The sequence below is a fragment of the Copidosoma floridanum genome, unplaced genomic scaffold, assembly GCF_036245765.1.
Source record: "Copidosoma floridanum isolate Cflo_tuat_1 unplaced genomic scaffold, Cflo_Japanese_pri ptg000013l, whole genome shotgun sequence".
Lineage (NCBI taxonomy): Eukaryota > Metazoa > Arthropoda > Insecta > Hymenoptera > Encyrtidae > Copidosoma > Copidosoma floridanum.
In genome coordinates, this window is record NW_028321890.1 from 38,173,349 (window position 1) to 38,199,732 (window position 26,384).

Sequence of the window (26,384 nt, forward strand, 5' to 3'; positions counted from 1 at the left end):
TGACCTCAAATACTTATCATTTAATTTTTTTAATTTATAAAGTCGCTTAATTAAAATAATTACTTGCGTGGTAAAAAAATTAAATAAAATGCACGAATTTAAACTTGTTCTCAATAACAAAAAAAAAAAAAAAAAAAAAAAAAATTTCTCACACCACACCTTCCAAATGAATCGTGAATAAAGGCCATACGATTGAACGACACGGTAAGTAAAATATATAGGAAATTACATTTATTATTGAAAAAAAGTGTCACTGTGTAGCTCTTTCGAACTTTCATTTTTATAAAATACTAAAAATTGGAAAAAAGTGTAGATGCTCGCTTTTTACTCATTCTTTAAAAGTTATATAAATCACAGATAAAGTTATTTCGATGCATCCAAACATCCAAGTTTCTTAAATCTCCAAAAGTTCTTGGTTGAGAACTTCCAACGTCATAATATTTCTACCCGTATCAGATACTGTCTTTTCTATTTACAACACTGTCTTCCTTGTCCACAGGTGGTGGTCCAGTCGAAATTGAAGCACTTGGTCCCGCTGTTAAGTAACCTGCTGACACAGCCGTTCCAGCTGAAATAATCATTAACATAAATATTTCAGGATCGAAAAACTGAAAAAAAAAAATTACTGGAAAAACGCATCAACGTATTACCTGTGAGGAAACCACTCATTGGGGCGTTTGAAATAAACAAATCGTGTTTTTGATCTTTGTATTCGGCCCATATACTAGACTTTTCAAGTATAGCAGTTACTTTGTCACCAAGGGTAAAACTTCTTGTCATTGCCTTCAATGCTTTGACTATCTGAGCTTTGGTAGTAGCTGGATTTTCAACAATATCCAGCCTACCTTCGAGAATTTTCAACAAGTACGGGACCATTTCAGCTTCCAAAGCCTGTTCCATAATTTCTCAATGAAAATACTATCTATCTTGCGTGTATACGTTCAAATGAGGGTTGTTCTTACCTGCTTGATTAGCCTATCTTCGTTTGTAGAAAATAACCTGTTTAATGTTTCACACGCTATTGCTATCATATCTTTCCTCGATTGCATGGCATGTTTTAACGGACTGATACATTCCGTTTGGCAAATCGAAGATATACAAATCTTAAAAAAAGGTACCACGTGTTAATGATTAGGTGCGCTCATTTTAAATCGGCTGTAAAATGCCATAAATCGCATACTAACTTCACTGGTGGCAAGTTGATGAAGTATAAGAATAGCAGCTTTATAGACCAATGGTTGATTATTTTGCATGGCCATTTGTCGACACAATCTTGGAATGTGACCCAAAGAGGGTACTTGATCCGTCAAAGCTGGCTGTGCTTGCAGTAGGCACACAAGAGATTGCGTGCATAATTCTAACATGTCCAACTGAAGCGAAACAAAAATATGTGTGCACTAAAATGATTGTTACAATATTTTAATAAAAAATAAACACAAATTATTCTCTTACGTCAGTCTTTTCCTTGGACATCAAGGTTAAAATGGTATCCATTAATTCGCTCAAAAATTCCTTTGGTTTCCTCAAAGCCCATGCTGGACTAGATATAAATAATCTTAGATAAACTCCTCCCACCACTGGTTCATTAGTTATATTATCAACATTATTTTTCGTATCAGGAAGTCTCAATGCAGCATTAGGATTTCTACACTGGAGATTGTAATATCTGAAAATAATTAGAGGTTTGGTAATTTTTAATTTTTTTTTTCATAGTGGTAGCAAATTTTATACAAAATCACGTATTCCATGGTTGAAAAAAATTCAAACTCACTCATCTTTCAGTTCAGCAACGATTCTTGATACTCTGATTTTTGTATCATCATCCCATATCAATTCGGGATTTTCTTGTCTACTTTCAAACATTTGAACACATTGTTTTGGGGCATCGCGAATAGCTTCGCTAAACAATCGAGGCAAGAACTTTGACAAATCAAGTTTGACCTTAGGGCCGGCCAGTTTATCAGAAGACATTTTAGCTAACAACTCGGCAGCAGCTTCGCGAATTTGAGAATTCGTCGAATTACAAAACAAGTCCAAAATGTACACAACAGCTCCTGTAAACGAAATTCGAGCATGTTCAAACATCAAATGTGATTAAGTCAAACCTTGACAAGTTTTTTTTTTTTTTACCTTTATTTAGCGCTTCCTTAACAATTTTCGTCGTGCTCATGAGTGCGTAGAGAGTTTCCACGACTAATAGTTGAGAATCCTTCAGACTATTCAGGGATAACAACAAATTTAAAATAACTTCATTGGCTGCTATATCGTTCACACATTCTTGATTCTTTGTCACGTTGCTGATAACCAAGAGCGCAGCGTTTTGAATAACTTTGAAGTCACTGTAATTTAATAAGTTGAAAAGTAATTTAAAGTGCCCAATGCACTGTATTTCTACACCTGGATTATTTTTTATGATATTTTTCAGTGCTTCCAGCGACATGGTGATGTTTTTCAAGTTTTCTTGGTCTTTCTTGACTAAAGCAATGTTTTTACCAGGCATTATACTGAAATCCAAGATTTTCGTCAAGTAGTCTAGTAAATCAATCGTAAAGCCTTTGGGATTCTAAATGAAACGGTAAACATAACGTAAATTGAAGAAAGAAATTACTAGCTCGTCTCAATTCGTTACTTAATTAATTTTACCTCGATCGGGAAGTTCGATTGTTCATTGTAAATTTTGACAAATATTTCGCCAATGACGAGTTCTTCTTTATGCGCGCTGTAGGTGAAGTCCGAAAAGTCGTGTTCAAAGTTGTTATTGCCGCTCAGCTTCTCTCTGAGTTTGTTCTCAAGATATTCGGCCAGCTCGGCTCTGGTTCCGTTATCCCATATTAAATAGGGATTGTAGCAATTGGAATTTAGTGTCTTGAGTATCTCTTCTGGCTTATCGTTACCGAGCTGTCTGGTCAAATAAGGCGTCAGGAGGCTCTCTAAAGCTGCTACCGTAACTGGATTGTAGGGCGTCTCGTGCTCGGCCTTCATGTAGCCGCCCATCTTGGCGCAAGCTCTGATCGCCAGTTTGGCGAGATTGTTGGCGATTTCCTGCCGATTTTCGTCCTGATTCCTTTCAACTCCACCCTCCTCCAGAGTGTAGTCGTAATTGAACATGAAGAGCAACAAGTACCACAAAGCTCCAGATTGCAAGAGTTGCATTTGAAGTACGCTGTCTGTGGCAAGCGACGAGATGCATTCCGTCGCCACGGAACATAATTTTGTCAGGTGCTGGTTGCAAAAATAATCGACAATCGATAACACAATCATTTTGAAATAGTTAACTTAGAAAAAAAATATTTACCCTGAAGTGCAGGACTCTGCACAGGTCCTTGATTAGCTGAGGAAGCTCGACTATTCTATCACGGCAGCCCCTGAACGCACCAGCGACCGCGAAGCATCTGGTTATGTGCATGCAAACTTGTACGGCCACGTCGTTGGGCTTGCTGGATTTACTCAAAACAGAGACGCATCTCGAATAAGCTTCCAACAATATTTCCAGGCCACCCTCTCGCCTTAGCTCTTCGGCGTTCAGAGCAGAGCAATGAACCGTGTGATAAGCTAACTCGCTCGCGGCGGCAAGAAGCGGTGCATCCTTTGAAAATAGACGCTCGTCGTCCGTTTCCAGCTTTATCGTTTTAATCAGCTGCGGGTAGCCAGCATATTTGTACGGGCTAAGCTCTTCCTTGTACCTGTGAAACAGTATGCTTTGAGTTTTTAGGATCAGAACGATGTTATCTGGATTCGGCCCGTCAGTCGACCAGCAGTTTCTACTGCAGAGAAATTCGTATGCTTGATTGACACCCTCAAACTTATCCTGAAATCAAACGTATTAAATTATTTACATGACGTTGTAGTTTAACAAATTTTTTCTTTTAAGACTTACCCTTCCTTGCGGATTCTTATCAGGATGATACATCTGCGCCAATTTGTAATAGGATTTTCTAACTATAGCTTCGTCGTGGTGCTGACCGCTTCGCAATCCTAATACTTTGTACGCTTCGTCAACAGTCATGATTGGTGGTTTTTTCTCTACTTCTTTTTTCCACGCATCCAATACATCTTTTAGTAATTTTACCTTTACGGAAAAAAAAAAATATATACATATATATATATTAAAATAATATAATTTACCAAGATTTACTAAAGTCGAACGAAAACGATATTTACAGGTTCTGCGATGGGCCAGTCTGGGAATTTGACGGTATCGCAGAGATGCCGTAGATAAAATATTTGACAAAACAATTCTTTTTCCAGTTGTGGGTAGCGCACAGCAGGAATAGGTATGTACTGATACCGAGACATGGTATGACTCCTTAGTTTTGGCGAGAAGTCGGCTATGTGGGCGGCAATTTTTTCAATTAGCATCCTTCGCATCTCGGCGTTCCATATTGCTTCGGGCGTGTCAAAGTCGCCGAGGAATATTTGGGCAAATTTTTCAGCTCCATGATTTTCTAAATAACTGATCATTGCATCTGGCAAAAGTTGTCCGAGAATGCTCCTCTGCATAATATCCGAAGACGTGTTCTGAAAATAAAACAAATGTAGAAATAGAAATTTTAGTAATTTTGGCAAAAGCAAAAAAATGTCCAACAGTTACCTCCTCGCCTCTGAAGGCTTGTTTAGCGTGAGTCAGCTGAAGGAACCTCGCTACTGGCAGTACATTAGAGCCCGTATACATTAAAATGAAGTAAAAGACGCCGGTCAAATAGATTTTCGATATCTCGGGATTGTCGCGCATGGTTTCAGAGAGCAGAATGGCCACCCGCTCGACAAGGACTGGGTCGAAAGTAAGCAGCAGCTGGACGGTGTGTGGCAGGCATTGCAAGTCCGAGAGCAATCGTTTGACCCGAGGCAACGGCCGAACTATCGCGTTGTCGGCGTCTCGACTTGGAAAGTACTCGCACATTTTTATGAGTATGTTGAGGATGAGGGTGGCGAGCTCGCTCTCGTTCATGACGGCGCTGCCCTTGGCGACGAGGCTCCACTTGAGCTGAGGTACCTGGGACAGCAGCCGCCAGCTGTCCAGGCCCTGGGACCAAACTTTCGTCTTGTGTGTTATCTGGCCGGCAGTGTAGAGCTCACCGAGCTCCTTGACGCTGATGGGGCCCTTGCGCTTGTCGGCCTCGCTGTAGTACCACTCCTTCTCGAGGACAAGGCCCTGACTGGGCCCGGCCTCTATGACGTTAGTCTGGGTCGGCACGACCGCTCGCGACGTGTGCAGATGCGCCAGGGTCAACAGGTCCACGATTATGCGCACCCCATTTTGGTCCATTATGTCTTTGACGTTTCTGCGGTGCAGTATTAGCTTTTCTATAAACATGACCAATCGGTCGCGCTCCGTCCTATCGATGCAACGCTCCAGCATACCTATTATGTACTTTGTGTCAGAGAACGGACCAATGTCCTCGTAATATCTTCCGTAAACAATGCTCATGGCTTGTAAACAAAGGCACTTCATATCTATTTTAGTTGTCAATAAAAAACGATGATATAAATCATTAAAAAATTCGTACCTGAAATAAATATTTGTAAAAAACAGAAGGCAAAGTAAATACAAAATTTATCAAAGAATGAATGGAACTGATGTTTGTGAGTGAAGGGTGGTAAATGTGTGACCGCCCGATGACTGAAGGCCAAGCCAAACGAATGTATTACAAAGGACCGAGATCCCAAGTAATACACAAGTAAGAGCAGTCGTCGGAGCTAGAGTGTCGAATGAAAAAATGATAAATTGCTGTTAATACTCCTTTGACTTACGATTTTCTTATAGGATTATCAGGTGAGTCCTTCTCTAGGAGCAATCTTAGATAATAATCGCCTATTTTGACTTCGTCCGCCAAGCACTGGTATTGTACCTCAAACTCGCGGTGGTTCCACGCTATCAGAGTTCCACCAGACAAATCTTTGTCGGACGAGAACGCTCGTATTTCGTTTTCGAGGGCCGTGCGCAGTTCTTCGCGTGTCTTGTGATTCCATATCAAATTAGGCAGCTCGTGGTCTTGACTGAATTTGTAATAAAACAACTTCCAATTCGCTTCCGACTTTACTCTTTCCCTGCGTTTTCTCAGAACTATCGGCCTCTCCTTGATTTTTTCCCTCCTCTCGATACCGACTTTCGCTCCCCAGTGCTCCAAGGCGTTTTCCAAGTGCTTTTCCACCACTCTCATTTGTTTTTCTATTGCTATCCACTGAGAACTTTTTCTGTTCCTCGCAGCGTGGTCTATTGCTATTTTCAAATTGTCCCGGTAGTCAAGCCTCTCCTCTTCTACGTACGATTCTGGTACTTTTTCTTCCGAATCCAAATAATTTAACAATCCAATCGGCTGCCAACGAAATCCAAAGAATAATGTAGAAATTAAGTACCACGTAAAAATTAATGTTGGGGATAATAAGAAAAAAAAAAAAAAAAAAAAAAAACTAGAATAGAGAAGGAGCGTGACAAACCATAATCCTTTTTAAAAGGGCCATAGCCGTTGGGTGAGCCGTAACCCAGAGCCCGACGAGATGCCGACACAGCTGCCGGTGGGTGAGAAACCTGCCATCGGTGCCAGCGGTAAACAAGCTATTTAGAAGATGCCTGGGCAGCGCACCTTCGGCAAGAGCCAGCTCCTGCATTTTGGCTGAAACCTCTTGGGCACCCTCTTCGATGATGGCCCGCATGATCAGGCCGGCACCCTTGACAATAGCTAGCGATGGATGCTGGAATAATTTAAAGAGCAACCTGCCCCTCGCGGCCACCATTTCCAGCAAGTTGTCAAAATGCTTGCCATCCGTCGTTTCGCTGTATGGAACACATAGGGCAAAGGTCAAGAGATCCAGCATAGCCGAGACAACGAGAGCTCCGGTCCCGTGATTCTAGCCAATAGAACAACAAAGAGAAATAAACACTGTGGCCTTAATGAATTATATTGCCAGTATATGTCTCACTTACCACGTGATTGATCCACATTTCGAGCAAACTTTCCAAGAATTTGGTGCTACTCAGTAGGCTGCTTTTGTTCAATTGCTCCTGTCTCAAGTCACAGTCGTCGTGCATTGGTTGCATGAGAGCACATATGCAGTCGATCGCGACTTGAGTCACACCGCAATTCTGTCGTTTCAATGCCTTAACTACTTTGATTCCGATGGCTTCGCGAAAACCAGCTAAATTTGTAAAAGCTGTGAAGCCGACTTTACTGGCCACTAATCTTCGAAGGGCGTGGAACTGCGCCTCGATCTCAAAGTCCGTATCCAGATCTTTGTTCACTACGGCATTTAAAGCTCCGAGAATTATTTTATCCTTATTCTCCGTAAAAAGTCCCTGCAATTATTTTTCGTTCAACATCAAATAACGTTACAAAGTTGTGAGTATTGTTATCGATTCAAAACTTACGTCTTGCGTGACGGAATACAAAAGGCCACTGTAAGGAATATTTGCATTGAATCTTTCCAAGATTTCTGCAAACGTGCGTCCATTGGGAGGTTGTTGGAGGAATTTCACGTGCAATATTTCAACTTCTTCTTCAACTGGCAAGCTTAAAGATCCCAATCTTTTGCCACGATTTATTGGATGCATCTTGATGTGTACATCTCTGTTACCCGAGGCTCGGACGCCGTCCAACAGAGAAGCCAACAGCGAATCTCGATCAGTTGCCATGTAACTGCGCCTTTGGCCATTGATATATTGGACTGTGAATAACTGAGGATTCTGATTGTCACGAACCAAAGCAAAAATATCAGATAGCGGCCTTAACGTGCAAATATTATAAGTCTGCGGATCTCTTTCTAACAAACAAGTGTCGGAAAGACAGAGAGTTCTGCGTTGGGCCTCTGAATGTCTCGAAGAATTTTTCTGTACAGTAAATTCGGAAACGCTGGTTATATGCTCGTCTCCGCTGAATTTGCCAAACCTTTGAGCAAAAAAGTCATCCAGTTTTATAGATTCTTTGGGTACTCTAATTATAATACCCAAATGGTTCATTGCGGATTCAACCAATTTTTTCTTGATTTCTTCAATGTACTGAGAAGCAAACAAATGTAATCGGCCAAAACCACCGCAAACTACGACAAATCCATTTGTGTAGTCCTTAACAGTCACAAGCCCTTCAAAATCCATGTAACAATAGCTAGCTAGTACCATATTTGTTGCTGGATCCAACTGATCAAGACTGTAGGGAGTGATTTCTAGCACTACAGGTAATCTTGTGTCGGACCAGTGGTGCTTATAAGCTTGAAACCTCTGGAAAGATTAAAAAAATTCTAACCATCTCATACTATCTCAAAAAACAATTATAAAAGAGAATAAAAATGGTATTTACCAATACGTCCTTTGGCTTCTCGGCAAATTGACTTCTATACCTCAGAGCTTCCGTAAGTAAATGAGACCTGTACTCAGAACTGAATTTCATGGTTTCAATTTTTCTTTCTTTACGCATGGTAATGCTGAACTCGTGAGATCCAACTTGATTTTTGTTTGTAGGCTGAATGCTTATGACGTCAGTGTATTCCCATTTATTTGTAACTTCTAGAGTAGTTGGGTTGTACGTTGTTATGCCCATGGATCCAATGGAAAAAATACGTTTGTACCTGAATCCGATGCAAAAAGTAAATATTAAAGTCGACAGTGAAAAATGACATGTGGCAAAAAGTATTGGTTTACTGACTTGCCCTTCCACGAGTGTTTGGTGACAAGGAAACACGCAACATCCTGGTTGTCCTTTAAGGGCATCATCTTTCACGTCTTGGTGCATTTACTGATATAAACGAGGGGCACTTGTTTAGCAGTAAATTTTGCTACAGAGATTAACGCGTGTTCGTAAGGAAATATACGTACGTTGTTAAGAAATCGTTTGATAAGATAAAAAGACGAACATTGAATTAGCCGGTCAGAAGTTACACTTTACACTGTCATTTTTCCCAAATCCTCGGGGAACGCTAACAGACACAGTAACAAAGAACAAAACAATAGTTAAACTAAACAGCAATACCAGCTGGAGAAGTCACACGAAAAGCTTCATGCAGGTTTTGACTGCAGGAAAATGACTCCCATTTGCTTGTCAACTCAACTGCAATGTATACCTATGTATAATACATATGTGCATGTGTAGAGAAATAGATAACTAATGTATGCACGGCTAAACGAAGTATGCCAGCACATGAGCATTTAAGCAATTAGCACTATCAGCAGCAGTATCATAAAAAAAATTCATACTAAGTACATTGAATGGGCAATAGTATGGATACTTGTATATACATAACTGGCGGTCATCTCCGGCTTGGAGCGTTGGTGTGGAGCTTGGGGGGTGTTTCTCACACAGTTATACACATATTCGCAAAAATACAAATATTATAGGTATATACCTATGTGCACAAAAAAGATATCCTATTCTCGATTCTCGCGAGTTCATTACTAACAGCCCACAACTTTATGTACATATGGTACATTCATACAAGCGCGCGTACACGCTGATAATAGAAGGATACTGCAGCATCCAAATATAAAATGAAGCGCTCCAAGGTGGATAAATTGTTGTACTATTCCAACGTTCCTGTGTTATTGAGTTGTACCGTTCCAACGTTCCTGGGTTATAGGGTCATGGAGTTGTACCACTCCAACGTTCCTATGTTATTGGGTTGGTTGTTGGTTATACCGTTCCAACGTTACCATTCGTGTATTTGGTCCATTGGGTTACACCATTTGAAAATTCCTGTGTTATTGGGTTATACCATTCTGCCGTTTCTTTCACTCTATTCCATTGTTTCTGTATTCTGTAGTTGTAATACGTAATCAGGGGTCTGATCGGGGCATTCGATATCTCGCTTAACTAAGCATTTTTGTCGATAATCCCTAAACTACGCATCGCATTGTTGTTATTTTTGGTCATTTTATAGAGATTATCTAAAGAAATGCTTACTTAAGCAAGATATCGAATGCCCCGATCAGACCCCCTGCAATATCAGTGGAGACGAAAGTGGGCGATTACGATTACTGAGCGAAACAAGTCAGCGCCGTATTACAAACGCGCGCGCTGCTTTTGAAAAGCAGCTTTTCTACTGTACTGTTCAGTTCAGTAAATCGACAGTAGCGCCTCCAACCACGCAACGTTGTCGTCTTAGATATATGTAACTGGCTGATGGTGTCGATTGCGGAATAAGTATACCTACCCTAAATATTTTTTACACATTATGGCATTTCTGTCTTAAAGATATACTTAATTTTTATTGGTTTGCATCGTTGATCTGTCGTTTCGTCTGCATGTATTTATCTTTACTACTACGAAAGTTTGTCAAACAATGATGTTTATGATATTTTTATAAGTGTAATTGAATAATCGATGCCACGTTTACTTGCATTGTTTTAAACTGCTACTAAAAACAAAATTTTTTCATTGGGATGTGCGCCTGTATTTAGAGTATTTTTTCAGGCAGGTATACACGTGTGCAGTAGAAGATGACAGCAGGACATTTAAATTTCGTTATCGAAAGATAACAGTAACGTTAACTGTTGGAACCTTAAAAAGTAACAATTTGCACAAACATTTGTTAAGTTTTCAAAAACGATGGAAGAAAGTTCAAATGATGCTGACACAAAAATCGTAGAAGTTCAAGATTATTCTACTGAACTTGCAGACTATCCACATATTATTGAGTACATTAAAAAACTTGAGGAAAAATCGAAATGTCAACACGATATCATCCAAGATCTAAAAAAAAAGTTGGATAATCATGTAAGTGCACTAATTATTATTAAACATTTTTTAGTACCTTCAGCATGAGTGCAATTATTTTTGTATGGTCACCAGGAAAAAGAGGACAGATCTTTCAAGAGTAACTTTGTAGATACTGGAACTCAAACTAATATGCCGGATTGTAGTATAAAACCAGTGTCGCAAGAATGGGTCATAGGTGACGAAAAAGAAGCTAAAAGCATATTAGAGCAAGTAACTCAAGTTGCGGAATCAGCTGTGCTGCAAACAGGTTTTGTTTATGATCATACTACTGGGTTATATTACCACCGTGATACCGGATATTACTATGATCCGGTAAATCACTATACATTTTACACTTTATATTTTGTTAATTTTTCTCTCTACTTATGTCCAAATAAATTTTTAGAATTCCAAATTATACTATAATGGGAATACAAGAACGTATTACTATTACGATGAAGAAAGTAAATCTTATAAGTTTTATAGCCAATTACCTGAAAACTCAAGTGATCTAGTCAACAAAGTAAGAAAGAAAAAAAAAATCAAGAAGGCCAAAAAAAAGATTGAGGTAATTGCTTTTTGTCAAATTACAAAATAATTTACAAATTCGGTTGTAGTAAGTTATGCATTCGTTTATTTAAATTTATGTAAATCTTTGCAGAAAATAACGAAAAAAACAAAGTTGTCATCAGAAGAAAACAGTGGATCAGAGTCTGAAAAACACAAATGTTGTGATGATGACTCGGAAGAAGAAGGGCAGCTGCCTACCAGCTCTAGTGAAGATGAATCCTATGAAGATAGTTATTCCTCATCCAACAGCGATTGCGAAACTAAAAATGATGAAGGTTACACAAAGAATGCAGATGATTTATTATTATTAATCTAAAGAATTATTGATGAAATATGACTCAATTTACTTGTATTTTATAGATCTAGCAAAAACTTATCCGCCATGTATGAGGGTGATTGTGAAAGAAACAAATTTAACGAATTTAAAAGTAGGATACTTATTCATTGTTACTTACATGGGTGGTTCCATAGGGAGAGAAGGCGATCATTCGATAATTATACCAGACATAAATGTGAGCAAGGTAACAATTGTAACGCATATAACTTTTACAGTATAATTATTAACAATACGAACAATTCATCAAGCTAGTCATGTTAAATAAATGATCATAAATTCACAGCATCACGCTAAACTACAGTACAACGATTCAAAAAAGGTATATGAAATTATTGATCTTGGTTCGAGAAACGGAACCATACTCAATGGCAAAAGACTTTCGGTTGCAAAAAACGAATCCGAGCCAAGTGAAATAGTTCATGGCTCCATAATACAATTGGACCAAACTAAGCTTCTGTGCCACATACACAATGGCAATGATACATGTGGCCATTGCGAGCCAGGTCTTTTGCAACTGGAATCCGTGGTGGAGCAAAACAGTGTATCTCTGAAAACACAGTACAAAAAGGAATTAAAACGCTTGAAATCTAAATTCGGCATAGAAGAAGATAATATAAAAAAAGCAAGTACTTTGGCTGTTGGATACCAAGACAGAGCACTATCAAGGCGAGAAACTGTTGGTTCATACAATGATCACGGCAAGATTCAACAGAGTTCTCTGTATGAGTAAGTTGTTTCATACGTGTATTTGCATTTATCATATCTATGCGCGTTTTTTCGTTGTATTTTCTATTCTCTCTCCAGAATCTTAAAACTCTATCTTTGGATAGCTTAAACCCTGATCGCGTTCTGCTTTATTTTTCCCGTACCACGATAGTCTTAATCGCATACGATTTATTGACTTTTAGATTCATTTGGATTGTTTTTTAGTCTTTCCCCCCGTTTACACTTCCCATTAAGACTGATAATAAAATCGTCGATGGACATTTAATCCAAAACCCTTTCAAGAGTTCGCGTTCTATTTTTTTTTTTTTTTTTTTTCTCATAACATGTAAAACGAAAATAATTTACTGAGATATTTGTTTCATTCTGTGAAGGCTGATATCAAAAGACAACATGGGCTTCAAAATGTTGTTGAAAATGGGCTGGAAGGAAGGAAAATCTCTGGGGAAAAATGGCGTCGGCATAACAGAACCGGTAAGTCTATACTTTATTTCATCTTATTTTCATGGTTTAGACAATACATTTATGGCTTGTCTATAGCTATGTAAAAAAGTAATACAAGAAAAGTCTTTTTCTTAAAAACAATTTTAGCATTAAAGTAAAAAAATTTTCCTTTTATTTTTTCTTTTTAATATTTTTTAAACATTTTTTTTTTTTTTTTTTTCGATATTTTATTGAGGTAATGCGTTATTGAAACAAACTTTTCTCATCTCTACTCAGACGTACTTTGCTATTCAAATTTCGTATGGATTCCGTATGAATTTCGTAGACAAGTTTTTACGAAATAACCAAATTAAAATAAAGTTTTTTGACGAAGAAAAACGGTTATAATAGTATCCCACCGTACCGCATATGGTAAAAGTTTATTGACTTATGTAGAAATTCCCACTAATTCGTCACACTCGAAAAAACATTCTTTTTATTTATGTTTATACTTTTATTACTATAGAATTGTAGATTAATTTATGTTTTTCATACGTGTTTGGCTAACTTTGCGTCGTGCTTGTTACATACGTAATTTTTTATATGTATCATTTATACACCACGTCAGTAAGAGGTAACGTGAAAAAAAAAAAAAAAAAATCCAATATACCCTGACTTTTATGTTTTTACCAAAAAGTCTACTGTTATTTTGTCTGTGTATATTATTTTCTTGTAGCATCATTTTTTACACATATTATTTCAAACAGATTAGTATCTCAAAAAATGTTAGTCGCCGTGTCTTATCCATTATCAAATTGATCTAAAGACTATAAACAAATAATTTCACATCGAAGCTGTGTGGTATACGATATATTTTCATAAGAATTACTCATGAAATGTTTTTTATTCTTTATACGTATAATTTTACACTTGAAAAATTTAAATTTTTAAAAGTTTCCAACAGACTTTAATCGTTTTAAGTTTTCAAGTCAAGTTTGGAATTTTTTTCAAACAAACAGCAAACCTTCGGCTTTCTATCAGAAGTATGAAAAAAAACATTTCAAGAAGTTTTGAAAAAATTTTTAAAAACATTCCATGAAAAAATAAAGTACGGTTTCGTCGATTGGAAGATTGATATTATACAAATGAAAGTATAAATTACGATGAAAAAAAAAAAAAAAAAAAAATTTCACTGTTACACTTTGTCCTGTCTTGTATTGGGTATAAATTTTAGAGTAGCTCTGTATGGTTATCTTTTATTAAGCAAGTTCATAATAATAAAGTATGTCGATTACAGGGAGAGTTACAAAGAAATCGAGAAAATCGGCAATATTTTTCCGTCATTACCATTTTTAAATGAAAATAAATAGTAACGCACAATAACCAATTTTGGCTCATTGCGTCGTGTGAAAAAATGCCTCACTTTTCCGTGTTTAATGAATATGTACATCGAATAACGAGAGAGCCGCGATATGTAGGTACTTATGTGTATTCATGGTAATGCACAAAGGCCACATGACAAAGGCATGTACTACACTACTACGTGTTTCATCGACAACACATAACACAATCCAATAAATACAATACAGGCGCCGGTACTACATACCCACACATATACAACATCTGACTCGACATTGATAACGCAGTCCAGGCCAAACTATGTAATCCATTGGCGCGAGAGGAGGTAGGTTTTGCTCGCTGGGCTTTCGTTGCTCTTTCGAATGTTTATTGTCAATTATTAAGAATTTACCAGAACAGACAAATGCTCTGTTCACGTGTAGGTATCATATACATATACGTACTTATTCAAGGTGCACGTGAATGCGCGGCTAAGTACAATATACGCGACGCGTCGCTTGAAAAAATCCAGCTAAAACCACGTATACTCTATATAATACCTATACATAATATATATATATATATAGAGAGAGAGAGGAGAGTTTGCATTTGCAACTAGCACAAGTCGTCTGCAGCTATTGATGATGTGTTGTGTCTGCAGTCTGCAATATCATATATACATATATACAAATAACGCGTATATTATCCTCTCTGCAGTCTGCCTCGTGATGCTTTGTGTCACACTCACCCATCATCCTTACAATTAATATATATTACACGTGGAGTGTATCCGCCAGTCTGACCGATGCATTAGCCGTCCCGTGCTGTATATATATGTATACATATTCATATACGCGCTTATAGCCGCCGTCGCCGGTGAAACTCGGCCACTCGTTGATCAATCATCGGCATTGTGCGTCTCGTCGCCGGGATCTTTCCTTCGTACGGTCACTTTATTGTACGTGCATTTAACTATTTATATGCACATCTATGTACAATACATATAATGTTGTGTACATGCTCGGATGCACCAATGTATACGTGTATATATAGACGAGCGCGTTGTGCTACCGATACTCGGAATTCCTACTTATGGATGTATTTTTTTTTTTTTTTTTTTTTCCTTTAATTTAATTTTACTAACAGCTTTTAAAAAAAACACGTGTAATCAAATAAGCCGACGCGCGTACGTGCGTGAATACGCACACGTGAACCTAACAAGTGAGGTACTACTAAATTTGCAAGAAGTTTATTTCATGTAACAATAATCAACTTGCAAAATTATTTTTTGGTTTTATTCATTTTATATAGCAAGTTGAACAACGTAATACGTTGGAACTGTTGAAAATCATCATCACCCGATCTTTTTGTCTTTTTTGTTGACATTGTTATTAGGTGCCTCTGCATTCGAATGTCGATGGAGCCGAACTGAACGCGAGTAATCAGATTAATAGATTCAACGTCGACTCCAACACTAAGAAAAGACGAGCCATCCAGAAAAAGACTCAGCAACGCTTCAAAGAATCCTGTTGATAAAACGAATCGATTTTGCAATGTAAATTATTTTATTCTGATTTTTAATTGAAAAGTTTACCCGAAAATCAATTAATTATTGTTATTGTTGGAAAAAAAAAAGAAAAAAGGAATGTCCGTATGTTCGAATATTGTAACGATGGCGATATTTTTACAATCCCAACCAATCATGTTTTAAAGTTAAGAGTAATTTAAGAAATCGAATAAACAAGACTAGCATCGTTTTTTTACAATCGCTCTTGGCATTTTTTTTCTGTATCTCCTAAAGAAAACCTATTCATGTTACATTTATGAAGGGCAACTTTTTCTACTGGACAAAACACCTCCTACTTACGAAATTCCGTGAACAGACTGCTCGGGGAAAAAAAAACGCTATCGATAAATGTGGTTTTTCTCGAAACTGATTGCGTCACCGCAGCTTGGAAAAAATGGCAAATCTTTCTTAAATGTACATACGCGGCTCCCAATGTGAAAAATAACTCACGATTTCACAGTCACGTCGAGCCATCGATATATCAATGGAAAAAAAAAAACATTAGAAATAATCCATGTAAACACGTGGACACGATAGTTACTGTTTTTTTTTATTTAAAAATAACACATCGGCAAATGGTACACGAGATGTATAAGTATATATAGGCACATCCAACTTTGATCGTCATGGAGTAGGCGTAGCCGGGTACTAGTGGATGAAGCGCGTGTATATACACGTATACTCCCGCGACTCTCGAGAAAAGTGCTCCACGTAGCACAGAGAACGCATATAGACTAATGATTCCGTCTGAGAGGGAAATTTATGTACAACCGTGGGGAGTATAATATATAGTTTATATACTTGGACCGGTGAGGAGTGCACGGCAGGGATAAGGATACACGAGAAGAAAGAGGGAAAAAAAAAAAAAAAAAAAAAATGAGTAAGGATCGCGCTTCGAGAGCTATTGTAGTTCAAGTGTGGATGTGAATTGTGCGGAAGAATCGAGCGCTCTTTAACGTTGCCGGCTTCAAAAATGTTGTCGTGCCCTTATTCCCCCATCCTCCGCCTACTTTTTTTTTTTTCTTCTTGCGGAAGAACAGGTACAATATATATACCTACTTTTTCGTATCTTGCGATACCTGCGTTTGTTTTCATACGACCAAGTACTTACGTGCACCGCGCAGTAATGATAAATCGAATAATGGGACAGTGGGCGCTTCAAACGAGTTGCACGCAAAAAAAAAACAAAAAAAAAAAGAAGCGTATCCGAAAGCACAGACGAAATTCGCGAGTTGCAGGATAAGAAGAAAGAAAAAGATGAAACCAAAAGTGAAGAGGCAAACGAGAGAGAAGTGCGGGTGGCTCGATCGAGCGCAAAATTGCAAACAATGCGTGATGCCGACTTGGTTCCTCGAATACACGTATATAAAGTAAGACACTCGACTGGCAATCGAGACTTGGAGCAGCAGCAAGTGGTAGGTAAGTACACCAGCACATATAAGTCGAGTAGGGAGCCGAGGGTTCAAAGGTTGGCCCAAGAGCTGCTCGGCTATGAACAGCTTCGGTGAGTGGCTATTAGCTGCCGTATAATCTCTCTGCCTATGAAATGAGTACCCGTAGATGTACCTATATATGTATATACAGCTACTTACTTAGCATCTGCATGTACGCATATTGGTATTTATTATTCCTACGCTGCTGCAATCATCGTCATCAAAATTCAACAAGAATATATGCACATTTACGTGCGTGTATTGTGCAAGTAACATTATTATTTTGCTATCGAGCCCCCCCCCCCCACTCAAATGTACGTATTTCGTGTATACTTGAATGAAAAAAAACTATACTTACACGCGGCTCCTGGGAAAAAAAAGAAAAAAAAAAAACATCAGTGAAAGCAAAATATTTTTTTAATGCAAAAAAAAAAAAAAATAATTGTGACTCTATCGCAATCGCAGTAAATTTAAGGTAATAAAAATCAAAGGCAATACTAAATTGTAATAATTTACGTGTAATGCTTGAAATTTTAATTATTTCCCTCTAATATGGGTATACTCATACGATCAAAGTAGATATACATGGGTATAAAAGTGCACACGATAACGATAGTGAAATATGAAATACACGAGTGAATCGATTTTGAGAAAAAGCACGCAAAAATGAATAATCTTACTTCACGCATATATATTTGTGTAGATGTATCTCTGTATATTTAAGATTTGATTGATAATACATTTGCGGGCGCGACGGCGAACGCGACAGTAAAAAACGATCGCCGACGCTAAGTATACCTGCACCTATATAGGTATATATATATATACAAGTAAGTATCCTATCAAAATACACGAGAGAGGTGGAACGGCAGGCGGTGGGGGGAGGATATGCATGCAGTCTCTCTGTGGAGAGAGAGAGAGAGAATGGACACGGCGCGGCTCTGCGTGGGGCGTCTGGTGTAGGTATACAAGGATACCAGTACAGTCTAGGACAGACAGACAGACAGACACAATATCGGACAAGATAACATCCGCAGATATAGGCCCCGATAGCGAAGCGGAGGACTAGGAGGAGTAAGGCGAGAGCCGCGGATAGATAAGGGAGAGAGAGAGCGAGTCGCGATCGGCACCGGTCGGAGGCGCTCGGTAGCCCTCGGGGCTAAAGCCCAGCCGGAGCGGTATCTCGTGCCAATATACTACCTATACGCGGTATTGCCGTGCAGTCTTGCCGAGCGCGCCGAACCAAGCGTGTAAAAGACCATGCACCTCGCATAGTGCACAGCACCATAAGTACCTATACCTTACTTAGCTGGCGAAGGAATCGGCATCGGATATATCATCATTATCGTATATACCTACTCAATTTTGAAACTGAAATACTTACACTTATCTGGTCTTTTAACGTTTTTGCACGCTCATACAGCCACTGCTGTTCCCACTTTGCGGTGACTCTCCACCTGTGATTCAAAATACATAACACATACAGAAATTCATCCGTATAAGCTATGGGCTAAAAAATATATATATATATGTACATATTATTTCGGGTATAAAAGATAAAAAAAAAAACAACAGCCAGCAGTGGTGTGTAATATTGGGGCAACGCCGGATCAGTCAAGTACGTATATGTGATATAATAATAAATAAAAAAATACCCTCTGCCCGCAATATAATTACGTATAATATCGCGTGGGCTGCTGCCGGTCGGCATGTCGCGACAACGGCACCAGTAGCGCGCGTATATGTATCGTACGATCAGCGACGGGGGCATCTGCGTCCAGGATGGCGGGAACCAGAGGTAGGAGGAGGGAAGGAGGAGGGACGGTACGGTGGCCGATGCTAATGGATCTGGAATGACGGGACAGAGTTGCAGTCCTGGACGGGCACGGGCCACCGGCGCGCACCCGCTGCCGCTGATAATAGCCCTGCTCCTCCTGCGCGCCCTACCCGCCACGGGTGAGTGTATCTATACAATACCTAACACCTATATATTATAGCCATTATAATATACCGATCCCCTACACCTACCACCCCCCCCCGTTCCGATCGGCTGCACGCTATACCGATCTCCATACATAAATGAGATAAACTTTGATACGATTATTACTACGATTGACCATACGATGACTTTCGACATAATTGTGTTTACAATATATACAATATACAATACAATACGTCCGTGGATGAAATAAAAATAATACACGTAGACAGGTGTGTATGTATTATATACATACCTGCATGTGTGTGTGCATTGTAGCGAATAGCATTTTGGCCGCTGCTTTGGCAAGTGGATATATATGCAGCAGTCCCCGCGACTCGGTGCAACCGCTGCAGCCGCGCGACTCCGATTTGCCGAGTCTCGCGCGGAGAAGAGAGGAGAATGAAGCGGAAAGGAGAGCCATTCACATTCTTTGCTGTGTATACGCTCTGTATAAGTTACACTGAAAGACAGACGAACGGACGGACGCAACGTGACATTGACGGCTGGCTTAGGCCTGCTTTTCCCGCGATCCTATATACATATTATATATGCATAGGTATATATTTGCGCGCCAAAACAAAACGGCATTTGCATTTGCCTCCACCGATATACATCACCTAATATTACACAGTATCACAATACCTATGTACCATCACCGACAATCTACCAACTCCTTGCGGAGAGCACCGTTCCTCCTCCTCCTCTTTCTTATTACAGTATATGGCTATGTAGGTATAATCCTTCTACTATCATTAATATACTACTCCTTTCTGTATATATATATATATATATGCAATCTCTTGGCTTAGTACGGCGTATACACTAAACATTATACATTGTATGCGCTCCCTTTATTTATCATCCTCGTTTTCCGCCCATTGTCTCAAGAATCCCCATTAGACGTGACGAGAGAGTCCTGCGGGACATAACATCCTTGCACGGCATCCCCGGGCTCTCTCTCTCTCTCTCTCTCTTCTCCTTCTTCTCTCGATCGTGTACCAGCAGCTGATTCGAGCCCCCGATGCGGAGGATCACTGACCCGCAAACTGGTTCCCCCATCGGCGATCGCGCGCTCTTCTTCTTCTTCCTTCTTCTCTCCTCTACTTATATACACCTATATATACATATGTGTGTGTGTAGCGCACTTTACTTTGCTTTGCTTTGCTTTATCCTCCTCCATCTCTCTTTGCCCTTTATTCCCTCATGAATATCACTCACCTCCTTATCTCTCCTCCATCTCTCTTTATCTCTGCCTATCTCTCTCTAAGCCCACGCGAGACTGCAGCTTTGTTGTGCTGTATATATATGTTATACTTACCTGCTGCACCACGTATACTTATTATGCAGCTTATAATATACTCATACTTATTGCGTTTCGCTTCATCTCTTTCTGCAACGTCTCGTCTTATAAGTACTTACCTGCACGTATGAAATATATATACGTACGTAAACATATACCTATATCTGCGAGTACCCTATATCTCCGTAATAATATAGAGTGTACAGGGTTATGCCGATTACGCGAGTAACACACTTTTTTGTTCATCCTCTTTGTCTCCCTGTTATTCAATAAATTGGATAAATCATTATATCTCCAAACACCCACACCACTATTTCCCGTACTTTTTATGTCACCTTTATTATTTATTTACCGGCTTTTAAGTATATTGTCATCGCTCATAATTATGGCTGATGTGCACAAATTTTCCTTATTTTTTGCGTAAAACAAATTTTGAAAAACTACAAAAGCTGCGTGATTTTGTAAAACTATAGGGCAAAGATATTTAATAAGTTCATTTTTGTTTTGATTGATACATGAGAAATTTGTTCTCGTGTAAGGTTCTGTAACGTGTATGTACCTAGTTGAAGGAAAAAACACGTACAAACGACGCGCAAAGGGGGTATAGGTATATTGAAAATACGCGCTCATCGTAGCTTCAACTCGATATACTTAAATTTACCTAACTCGTCGATGTATGTGTATATATATATATATATATATATATATATATATATATATATATATATATATATTATAGTTATCACACGACCTACATATCAGACAGTTAACTTTAAGCCGGCAAGTAAAAAATGAAGGGCCATTATAATAATATATAGTGTGACGCGGGTGGGTGTGATTGTAATATGCGACAGGAGGGTCGTGCTGGTCCAAGGTGAACAGCCTGGGCCGGTGCAAGGAGATGCTGTCGCAGGGCGTGACGCGGGAGCAGTGCTGCTCGAGCCGTCATTTGCCCGATCCACCGACTACGACGACGCTCATGACGGCATACAGCGACGAGGACTACGACAACGGGGCCCTGTTCTTCTGGCAGGTGCTCGGCGGTGGGGTCAAGTGCGACTCGTGCTCGAGCAGCTGCGAGGGCGTGCGCTGCCCGGCCGGGCGACGCTGCGTCCTACGGAGGGGGGCCCCGCGGTGTCTATGCAACGACTGCGCTCCGGCCAGGCACCGCAGGGCCCAACAGCAGACACCGGTGTGCGGCAGCGACGGCAACACCTACAAGAGCGCCTGCCACCTGCGGGGCATGGTCTGCCGAACCGGACGGGCCATCTCCATCGCTTATCGGGGCCCATGCGCAGGTATACATATATACACACACACACACGGGGGGGGGGACCCAATTGATAATAAGACACGCGACGTTGCGCAGGTTCCTGCGCCGGGGTGCGCTGCCGGCACGGGCGTAGCTGCCTGTTGGACCAGAATCTGAGCGCCCACTGCGTCAAGTGCTCGCGCAGGTGTAGCCCCGGAGCGGAGCAAGCCGAGTTGGCGCGCGGGCCCGTCGGGGGCCTGCTTGGCCACTTGCACCAACCACCGCTCGACGACGAGTTTGGCCTGTGCGGCGTCGACGGCAAAACTTACAAGAGTACGTGCCTTTTTTTATCAACTGCGTACCGTCCCTTACCATTTTCGTTACATCGCCACAAATGCAATTTCAGGCTACTGTCAATTGAGGGCCGAGGCATGCAGAAGCGGCCGGGCCATTGCGATCGCCTACCGGGGACCCTGCGGTAAGTACATCGCCGCATCTAAACGCACGATTATGGCCCAACATGGTCAAGAGGACATTTTTTTTCTTTTTTCCCGTGGTGCATACTTATACAATTTTCACCTTTATACATACAAACGTGTGTTTGGGTTGTACTCATGAAACTCATTAATCACGCGCACAAGTATATACACCCCCGTGAATTACGATTTCGTCCATCCTTGCGTTACATCGTGTTTATATATAATTATATAAATATCATATTATATGGTATCACGTATCCCCGAGGTAAGTATATCGATTATAATTGATTACTTTCATTTGGATCCATCCATCGGGAAATACTTAACCTGCACCATTATCATTTTTATTCGTGTGTTGCTATTAATATCACCCGTAGCCGAGGGGTATACAGTTGATAAAGTTGAGTGTAAGGGGTGGGGGACAAGGACATGGACGGACGACGGAAGAAAAGAAAAAGCCTTGACGGAGATGGAGTGTGTATAGAGAACCGGCGAGTGTCAGCCGCAGACTGCACTTTTTTGCACCGGCGAGTCATTATTTATCGCGCGAGGCGGACGCTCGATTTATCACACGGGCCTCGGAGTTGCCGCGGGGCTATGGAAATGGGCGAAGGAGTAGGTGTACCTATGGTGGTGGTGGTGCTAGGGATGGATGAGCGTCTATATAATTATGCACGTGCACATAATGTTGTTTGCGTGACGTGTGTAGAGCACAGGGATTGTTCGAGCGTGCAGTGCCGACCGGGCCAGCTGTGCCTCCAGGAAGCCGGGACGTCGCGGCCGAGGTGCGTGACGTGCCTGTACCGGTGCCCCAGGAGCAGGGAGTTGACGCGCGAGCGCAACAGGAGACGCGAGCACCGGGACAACTCGCCACCGGCCCTCTGCGCCTCCAACAACCTCACTTACCCGAGCTGGTGCCACATCATCAAAGAATCCTGTTTCACGGGCATCGTCTTGGAAACGAGGCACGCCGGCCCCTGCAACGCCAAAGATCCGCCTCCCTTTCGTAAGCTCCCTCGTCACTTTTGTGTCTCGCCATGTCGTTTGCATGGTATAGTATCACGTTTTTTTCACTTTCAGACAGTAGCAGTAGGATAAGCAACGCCGGTAGCAAGAAAAAAAATTATAATCATACCGGTAAAAGTGACGGCGCTTCCATGGAAACGAAAATTGCAACGAAAAGTCTGCACGCGTCTGGTAAAAAAAACATCGCGTACTCCAAAACAACAGCCAAGGACGGTACTTTCACAGTCTCGTAAGACTCGAGCGACTTTTAACACCTGTTTTTTTTTTTTTTTTTTTTTTTTTTTTGTTCATTACAATTCTTTGATACTTTTACATGCGGATTATGAATAATATCGAGTTGCCAAGGAAGGTATGCCGGGTAGTATTGGCGCAAGCCTTAGACGAATGTGTATTATACTTTTACAATCAGTATTTTATTACCTTGTACGTTATACCTATCTCACTGCCTCATGTATATACCTGATTACGTAAATTTGTGTGATTCATCATGGTGAATTAGGTTTTACGCGGTGCGCGCGTCATTATTAAATTTTTCAAACCAATTCACGGTTTACTTTGCTTAACTATTGTTGGCAGTAAATATACAAAATTTTAAAAGCTTGACAAGTTAGGTACAACGTATTAAGGCAAATACCATTAGAAAAAGATTATTGTAACGCAATTTTATCATCGTACTTAATTTATTTTATTTCATACGAATTTTATCGTGAAACTTTATCGTATAGTCATCCAAGTACGTGCTTGCTAAATTTTTTTGTTTTTCATTCATGTGCGCATAATATTATACAAGCGAATTATTTTTGTCTTTGATTTTGAAGAACAGTTAATAACGACGTACTTTTCAAAAAATTTAGTGAAACAGGATACAAATTTATCATAACATTTTCACACTCAACATTGATATTACTAATAAAAAGTAGCTTTTTATATCAATAACTAAAATAAATAATACTCTAAAGCGACTGCACGACTTTTTTTTCCCCGTGACATTCCTTTCATTTTCAGTTAATGGTCTTTTATGGATTGTTTTGTATTTGTAAGTATAACAAAGTATGAACCAGTCTTTTTTTTTTTTTTATTAGATGATTTAATAAAGTTTTAAACTAATATGGACTTAATAAATGAAAAATTTCAAATTGGTATCCGACTTGCCGACACCTCTGTGATACATAAGGATGCCCCTAAATACTATGCTTGCATTTTATCTTATGTACAGATTTTTTTACTGTGTTTGTGAAATACCTCAATTGATGGATTAAAATATTTGGATTCAAACGTGTAATACACGTATCTATATAACTTGTACAAAAATTAATTGTAAATTATAAAAATGTTGTAAAAAATTATTACCTCAAATCTAACTGTACTGAGGAAAACTTGGAAACAATGAACCGTACTTGTATTTTTCTTTGGCTTCCGTAGGAACTGATTGATTATTTTTCACAATATCAACCAACTTGATAATATTCGATGTCAACTCGACGGGCCTCAAAGATCCGAAAAAATCAGTGACTGGAACCGTTTTTGGATCTCTTTTAAATAAATCTTCCCGCACGCCAACTGTTGACAGGCAATAATGCTTTGGGCATACTTTTAACTGAAAAGTAAAACACTCCAAATAAGTAAAAGCATCATAATGGAAATTGTAAAATATTGTTAATTTAGGGTAGCCAACTTACGAATTCACTTAGTGTTTTTGAGCTGAATGGCTCAACCGTTTCCAGGAATTCCAGTGCATAATAAGTATAACGATCTATTATATAAACTCCAATAGCTGGATCAACGTGATGCTAGAAAAAAATAAATCTCAAAATCAAAAATAGAGATCTAATAATCTTTTAATAAATGAAAAAATCCAATATAGTTGTAGAAAGTAAAAAAAGGACTTACGGAAAGTGAATCTTCGCCAACCAAGCTGGAAGCCACAGCAAGAATATTGGGTGAGTAAAATTTTTCGTACATGGACGACGCCTGACAGGTGTCAACTATGAAGAGGACCTCGTGGTAACGTCTTTTCTGCCACATTTGCTCAAGAGCATCGCTTAGTTCTTGGCTAGTTATTTCTTCCGAATCTTGAAACTTGAGGAAGCCATTGCCTCCGTGACCAGTCAAGTAAATGAGTATATTGGAGCCCTCATCGGTGAGGAGCTTTTTGGATCGTGGCGTCTCCGGCTTTAGACGGCCAGTCAGCAGTCGTACAAAATTTTCCACCGTGACTTCGTAGCCCCTGTAGTCAACCTCTACGTCGTCCCCGTAAACATTGATGTGCTGCTTGATGTTGTTAAAAACGGTGGCCGGACGGGGATTCCGTGGATTGCATGCCATGTCATCAGCAATCATCAATATTATTTGGGAATCAGGTATGCCTAAACGTTTCACGCTGCGGTATATACTCAAAACGTTGGCTACATGACGATAATTGAACCAAAATCGAGATGTATCCAGTAGAACTGCCCAATTGTTTGAGTGACCCGTTTTAAAAAAATTCTCTGGTATCTAGAAAATATTTTTATACATTACTGAGTAATCATACTTTAGTAGGTTATTATGAACAACATTATACCTGGTTAGAGAAGCCATGAATGCAGTGTACTGCTATCATAAGCAGAAAATATCTCATCCAATAATATGTACGATTCATTGTTGTTTACAAGCACAGCGTATTAATGATGTGACTCCTATAAAGACACTACACTACACACTACGCCGTTAATTTACTAGTACTGTTATACAAGTATTGTTTAATTGATTGACTTTTTCTCATGATTATTAAAACGTATCAAGTGCACATTAACTTTATCTTTATTGTTGACATTTACACTAATTTATAAACTGAAGGCCAAAGTGAGGTTAGTTTAATGTTTACTTGACACGTATACGTAACATAAAAAAACATTTATATTTGCAATACGGTAATCACACCGGACACCAACAATAATAATCAAGTTCTAGATTGAATTACATAAATAAATGTATACTAAACGGATTAACATTTTATTTTCAATGAAACGAAGAGGTATTTATTATAATATGGCACTTGACCGACAGGCCCATATACAAGCAGACAGCCACAGCCGTAACGCCGCGCGCGCGCTTTTTTCTCTCTCCAAAAAACACAGCCCATTAAAAAGATAAGGTGCCAAAATTCTCTCTGAATATACAGGTAAATGTTGGCCCAAGGAGGGTGCTTAAATTTTGATTTTGATCCCTACTACGCCTGCTTTAGGATACAGGGATACTATTCAGGGTTATTGAATAAAAATTATGTATTTT

General features: G+C 39.5%; 4 protein-coding genes across 6 annotated transcripts; 2 read left to right on the forward strand and 2 right to left on the reverse strand.

Annotated features, from left to right (window-relative positions):
• Positions 1-256: 256 nt before the first annotated feature.
• Positions 257-9,351, reverse strand: Rme-8 (receptor mediated endocytosis 8). 3 transcript variants are annotated; one of them, XM_014349715.3, is made up of 18 exons: positions 8,637-9,351; positions 8,292-8,559; positions 7,367-8,212; positions 6,926-7,294; positions 6,439-6,849; positions 5,752-6,317; positions 4,592-5,507; positions 4,162-4,518; positions 3,878-4,069; positions 3,296-3,808; positions 2,644-3,222; positions 2,131-2,563; positions 1,772-2,054; positions 1,453-1,666; positions 1,185-1,370; positions 963-1,103; positions 651-891; positions 257-547 (listed from the first exon to the last, which is right to left on the reverse strand). In XM_014349715.3, the coding sequence occupies exons 1-18, from the start codon at positions 8,702-8,704 to the stop codon at positions 453-455; spliced, it is 6,678 nt and encodes a 2,225-aa protein (XP_014205201.2). In that variant the 5' UTR covers positions 8,705-9,351; the 3' UTR covers positions 257-452. The 3 variants fall into 3 exon arrangements, with proteins under 3 accessions (XP_014205201.2, XP_014205200.2, XP_089446761.1); XM_014349714.3 differs by having other exon boundaries at positions 257-568; XM_089590635.1 differs by having other exon boundaries at positions 257-568; positions 636-891.
• A 589-nt stretch (positions 9,352-9,940) lies between these two features.
• Positions 9,941-15,796, forward strand: LOC106637077 (angiogenic factor with G patch and FHA domains 1). The gene is made up of 9 exons (XM_089591039.1): positions 9,941-10,127; positions 10,398-10,700; positions 10,776-11,015; positions 11,089-11,250; positions 11,344-11,527; positions 11,613-11,773; positions 11,873-12,315; positions 12,687-12,786; positions 15,469-15,796. The coding sequence occupies exons 2-9, from the start codon at positions 10,533-10,535 to the stop codon at positions 15,604-15,606; spliced, it is 1,596 nt and encodes a 531-aa protein (XP_089447165.1). The 5' UTR covers positions 9,941-10,127; positions 10,398-10,532; the 3' UTR covers positions 15,607-15,796.
• A 3,130-nt stretch (positions 15,797-18,926) lies between these two features.
• On the forward strand, positions 18,927-23,390 carry LOC106637130 (follistatin-A). Its single transcript, XM_014349796.3, has 6 exons — positions 18,927-19,029; positions 21,209-21,652; positions 21,724-21,939; positions 22,013-22,084; positions 22,795-23,091; positions 23,166-23,390. Exons 1-6 carry the CDS (start codon positions 18,927-18,929, stop codon positions 23,342-23,344), a joined length of 1,311 nt encoding a protein of 436 aa, XP_014205282.2. The 3' UTR covers positions 23,345-23,390.
• A 383-nt stretch (positions 23,391-23,773) lies between these two features.
• Positions 23,774-26,152, reverse strand: LOC106637126 (Phosphatidylinositol glycan anchor biosynthesis class K). Its single transcript, XM_014349790.2, has 4 exons — positions 25,675-26,152; positions 25,002-25,607; positions 24,791-24,901; positions 23,774-24,708 (listed from the first exon to the last, which is right to left on the reverse strand). The coding sequence occupies exons 1-4, from the start codon at positions 25,750-25,752 to the stop codon at positions 24,469-24,471; spliced, it is 1,035 nt and encodes a 344-aa protein (XP_014205276.1). The 5' UTR covers positions 25,753-26,152; the 3' UTR covers positions 23,774-24,468.
• Positions 26,153-26,384: the final 232 nt, after the last annotated feature.